This window comes from Anneissia japonica, unplaced genomic scaffold (assembly GCF_011630105.1).
Source record: "Anneissia japonica isolate Jap-2015-1 unplaced genomic scaffold, ASM1163010v1 scaffold9_len2422644_cov172, whole genome shotgun sequence".
In the NCBI taxonomy this organism is placed as follows: Eukaryota; Metazoa; Echinodermata; class Crinoidea; order Comatulida; family Comatulidae; genus Anneissia; species Anneissia japonica.
This window is the reverse complement of record NW_022758107.1, coordinates 353,677-358,986: the sequence shown is the minus strand read 5'-3', so window position 1 is coordinate 358,986 and position 5,310 is coordinate 353,677. Positions and strand designations below refer to the sequence as shown.

At 37.9% G+C, this 5,310-nt stretch overlaps 1 protein-coding gene across 1 annotated transcript in view; it reads right to left on the bottom strand.

The window, feature by feature from the left end:
• Nucleotides 1-2,162: 2,162 nt before the first annotated feature.
• LOC117125118 (mitochondrial ribosome-associated GTPase 1-like) overlaps nt 2,163-5,310 on the bottom strand; it is a 12,315-nt gene continuing 9,167 nt past the window's right edge. The window contains exons 11-14 of the mRNA XM_033271515.1: nt 5,073-5,169; nt 4,344-4,425; nt 3,673-3,779; nt 2,163-2,683 (exon numbers count right to left, since the gene is read on the bottom strand). Of these exons, the coding sequence (XP_033127406.1) occupies nt 2,583-2,683; nt 3,673-3,779; nt 4,344-4,425; nt 5,073-5,169 (387 nt within the window). The 3' untranslated portion in view covers nt 2,163-2,582. The remainder of the gene's footprint in view (nt 2,684-3,672; nt 3,780-4,343; nt 4,426-5,072; nt 5,170-5,310) is intronic.

The window sequence follows — 5,310 nt, the reverse complement described above, 5'->3', positions numbered from 1 at the left end:
TGAATATGGACCTTTCCGCTAGACCCCGCCCTGCTCCTTGGATATCCTACAAAACATTAGCGTAAACGTATTTAAACACATGCGCTTGTGGGATGACATTGGTGTTTGTAGGACATTCATGTTCCTGGACCTGTTCTGATTGGTTATTTGTGAAGTTTGATACTCTTGATAGGTCCATTAGTAGGTATAGGGAGATTTAAGTTTTGGACTGTTTGTAAAAATGTGATAAAAAATATTTTCTGATCATGTATATATACCAATAGAATTTATGCTTGTTCTTTACAATTTTGCACTAATAAATTGCCACTTTTGAAATGGTGTTTGATGTAGTTTTAATTATCGGTTTTTAAAACAAAAAAAAGAACACAAATCTTAGTAAAAATACTTATACAGTAATGTTTATGTTCCATGTTAATTCTCTATCCACACTATCACATCCTACAGCAGACATAGGTGAGAGCTCGTCAGCGTTGGAAGTTCTTGACCGCCAAAGCTTGCATTATGTATGGCACTTGAAGAAGATGATGATGGGTAGCTTGGTGGCTAGATGCTTGCCTTCGAATATCAGGATCAGGGTCTATATCCTTTGATATCACAAGATTTTTTCTCATGACCGAAACTCATATCCTGGTCATTCCCTACGCTTCATAATGAGACTTGGCTGATAAAGGATCACCTTCCAGGATGTGCTGAAAGTGTCACCCTCTATAAATATATGTAATTGGTTTTTTTTTAATAGAAAGAGTGAAAATTGAGTGAATTTTATTACTTAATTTTATAAAAAATGCAAGATGAATAAATCTTATCTTGACACGACATAAATGGCCGTATTTGACTGGTCGTTCTTCGTTAAACCACGCCCAACTGCGCAGCGGTAAAATCCTACTCAACGAAGACGAACAGTCAAATAGAAAACTTGTAAATACTCAACAAAACAAAATGGCTGCATAGTTACCGCAATACACGCTGCGTAATCAAGGTTGTGTCAGCTTGTGACAGTATGGGTTCTTCATAAAAAAAATATTTTCATCCAGTTTTTGAATTCTGTTAGCCTACAATTATTTTTTGATTTCATGCTGGTAAATATAATTTTTATTTTCTGAAATTTAATCTAAATTGTATTAACGCAAATGTTGTTTCTTAACTCACCAATCGGCCATGTTTCTTTTGGTCACTTTGGTCACGTGAATAACTTATATGCTGATTAATGCACTCTGGTTTATGTTAATTTTCGTTGTCAACAAAGTCTATTTTACGAACCAGTCGAATGAAAATAATACTCAACAAAAATTTGTAGTCAACGAAATGAACCAGTCGAATACGCCCGAAGATGGGATAGTAGTAGGCCAAAATACTTACAGCATCGTATGGGTCTAGTCTCTGATCCAGCAGTATGTCAGTGGTCGAATCCAGTGGCGGCGCCAGCAGGAGAGCGGCAGGGGAAAAGCCCCCTATCTAACAGGTCAAAGGCCCCCCCCCCCACTGGCTAGATCTTGTCGGGCAGTCGGACAAAAAACAAAAAAAAATAGGTTATTTAGTTGAGTTTGAGAGTATAGTAAAAAATTGTATTTTATCAAATCATAGAGAAATTTTGTTTCTCTATGATCAAATTTATATTTAAAAGTATTTTTCAAGTCGGAGAGTGCCATTTCCTGGCCATCAAGAGGATCCCTATTTTTTAAAAATCTCATTATGGAGGGAACTCCTCCCTCCCAAACCAATTCCTCCCTCCCAAACCAATTCCTCCCTCCCAAACCAATTCCTTCCTCCCTCCCAAACCCTTTCCCTCCCCTGTTGGACGGTCAGAAGGCCCTCGGATGGCGATGCGCACCGAAGTATACCTTACTCACCCCCTCGTTGGTCAGCTTAATCCCCTTGTCGGTCAGCTTAATCCCCCAGAAAAACATCCTACCGCGCATGGTATATCAAATATAATTTTTCTTTAAAAAATGAAATTTAGGCCTACTCTGCTAAGGCCTAGGCTTGAGAGCCGGTGTTTATCCCACTTAATCATTGCCAACTTAGGTTATTTATTCTCAAACTTTATGTGTTTTGTTTTCACTTGTTGAATGAATGAATGAATAAAAAAAAGAAGAAATAAAAGAAAAGAAAAAAAAAATAATATTATTAGCAGCGATTGAACAAACAACAGTTTGACTACATCAAAGTTTATGAATATTTAATACATATCCGGCATGTACGTCAATTTACAGAAAGAAATTTAAAATAAATTTCCTAACGGAGGCAGCATGTGTACTGATTGGTCAACTAAACAAGGTATAAAAAAAATCTCGCCTATAGTGTAATAACAGCTGTGGAATGTCAAGACATCCTGGACATTGGATGTAGGCCTAATGATATTCCATAATATTTTCTCCAATTCCATACGTAACAAGGCTAAATTTCTGTAGAACTTGAGAAATCTGAACTTGAGAAAGATCCAACAGTGCAAGCTATGATGTATCAGTTGACCCAGGTTATGTCATAGGTCACTGCCAGGCTTTCCACTAAGGTCTGTAACATACTGTATTTGCTGCTCTAAATGCATTTAACTACTATGGAGGCTTCAATGTCAGATCAAACTACGTTGCGTCCATGGTTACTCTGCCTAGCTTCCCTTTACGAAATGCATGCAACATAATATCTGCAGCTGCAAATGTATTTGGCCTCCTTACCACAGATCCTGAAAATAAAAAAAGTATACAAAGCGTGAAAAACAAAATTAGCAATCAATCATCATCAAATACTGCATATACCTAATTTACATTATTAACTGGGAGTTTAATAATAGTGGTTTAGGTGCTTGCTTCTTTCCCAGGGTCCTTGGCTTAATTCCTTTGACAGCAGGACATTTTATCGGAACTAAAAACAACTCCACTTTGTGAGCCTCACAAAAAGATTAAATCATTTCATTTATTTTTAAGAGGAACTGCCTGAATATCAGCCAACACATTCTAGGATACCTTGGAAGGATCATCCTCTATAATTATGGTTTTAAAAAAACAACACAACTAAACAGCCAAGTAGTACAACAAAGACACCAAAAACTACTCCAATTGGATTCAATTTACTCGGTGTGAACACTATGGATAACCCACAAAAGTCGATTAATTTCCTTCAGGTGGCAAGTAGGTATTACACTGGACACAATGCCTTTCCTAAAGAGTGTACAGCATTCTTTAACATGTGTATGTGCTTTTTTGGACTTGGATTTCAGCCATCCAACTGAAAACAAGCAGTTTTTTGCTTTGACGAAAACACATACGGTAGTAGTAATTATTATTTTATTTAACCATACCTTGAGTTTGAATGGTAGTAAGTGACCAGTATGTTGTGTAATATTAAATTGAGTGAAGATATGTTTAATTTTATTAGTTTAGGTTTGGTAATAATATCAGTGTCCCACCATCAAACGTTTTTAATAAAGATGTCTTCTTATATTTATCAGCAATATGATACAGAACCTCCATAACATCATCTGTAGTCAACTAAAAACAAGCAGTTTTTTGCTTTGACGAAACACATACGGTAGTAGTAATTATTATTTTATTTAACCATTCCTTGAGTTTGAGCTAATGGTAGTAAGTGACCAGTATGTTGTCTAACATTAAATTGAGTGAAGATATCTTTAATTTTATTAGTTTAGGTTTGGTAATAATATCAGTGTCCCACCATCAAACGTTTTTAATAAAGATGTCTTCTTATATTTATCAGCAATATGATACAGAACCTCCATAACATCATCTGTAGGGCTGTTCAGCTCAAAGTATTCAACATAACTGGAATGAACAAATGCAAAAATAGTATTTGTAGTATGAATACAGTTGTAATATTATGTTACTTGTATTACGCTCTTCATGCAACAAGGCTTCTAGGTTCCTCTACCCCTGGCCATTTGACTTGATTAATTCCATATTGGCGCATTTCAGGGGCTTTTATCGAGGGGCACTGGTTTGAAAAAGCTCTTCCTGGCATCGAAGTGCTTAGTGTATTGTCCCTTGAACAAACCAAGTCCCCACTTCCTCTGGATCGGTAATTGAAAAAGTCTCCAAAGAGGCATCACATAAAGAGTGTTTGGTTTCATACCGTTGTTCATACATATTTTACTGTTAAAGAAACTTTTACTGTGGAATGCTTCTCCTGGGTGGAGAGAGACAACTGTAAATTGCTTTACCTAAGGACACAAGCGAAATGCACAGCTAGGCTTGAAACCTGATCCTAAGATTGAGAAGATCAACTACTGTGGCATATTAGGTTTTTTTTTTTTTTTTAATTACTCTGTTAATTTTTAATGCTGAGGAAACCATAAACATGAGGAAAAGTAAGCTGAAATATCTTTATACCTGTAGAGTTCTTGTTTGTTGAGTGTGTACAGTAAGTAATCACAGATTATATCCACCCCAACCCGATGGTCTGGTATCGTTCCTAAATGAAAAAAAAAATAAAACAAACATCAGCACGAGCTTTAGACAGGTGTATGTTATCCATTCTTACATCTGGCTACTCCCCTAAGGCTCAGGGGCGGCGCAGAGCCAGACCCATTAGTCTGGTCAAGCCCACCCCACCATTAGCCAAAGCTCATCAGGCACTTGGACCAAAACAAAAAAAAAATAGGCCTAGTTTTCCCATCCCAGTACTGTACTGCCTAAGCCAAGCCAAATCTGTCTCAGCAATCGCTTCGTCTGATCAGGCCAGCAGAACATCTAGAAGTCCCAATTTTTTTGTTTTAAATCTTGTTTTGGGAGGAAGGGACACCCCTACCATACCCACCCCCGGCTTGGGCCTTCAGCCCTCAGAAAACGCTCCGCGCTATAGTTACACCCATAAATATTGAACGGTAAGAAGTCTTAAACCAGAGCCAATATGGAGCCTGTAGGTTGTGGTGAGCCTGTCTTAATCACTCAACCACTTGACTCAATAAAGCCTGGTTTCCATAAAATTGCTACACAGTGGCTACAGCGTTTTCACTGCAATTCTTGCAACGCTCCCTGATTCAAATGACCAATCAGCGTCGATAAATGAGTCAGCAATAGCGTGTAGCAATTTAATTAACCAGGCTTAACAATACTTACCACATACAGCAAGTTTCATTCCAACTTCTGGATGTTGAATCTTGGGAGTGAGGACACCTGGCGAGTCATACAGCCAAACTGTTGGTCTTTCATTGACCTGTGGAAGGATGTTAGAAATACTTTAACATTTTTAGATACAAGCCTTGTGAGATGGGGGTCGGCAACGGCAGGAGTCCCAAGTTCTGGGAGATCTGCACTGGCAGCAGTGGCGTAACTGCCACAGGTTCAGCAGGCTCGT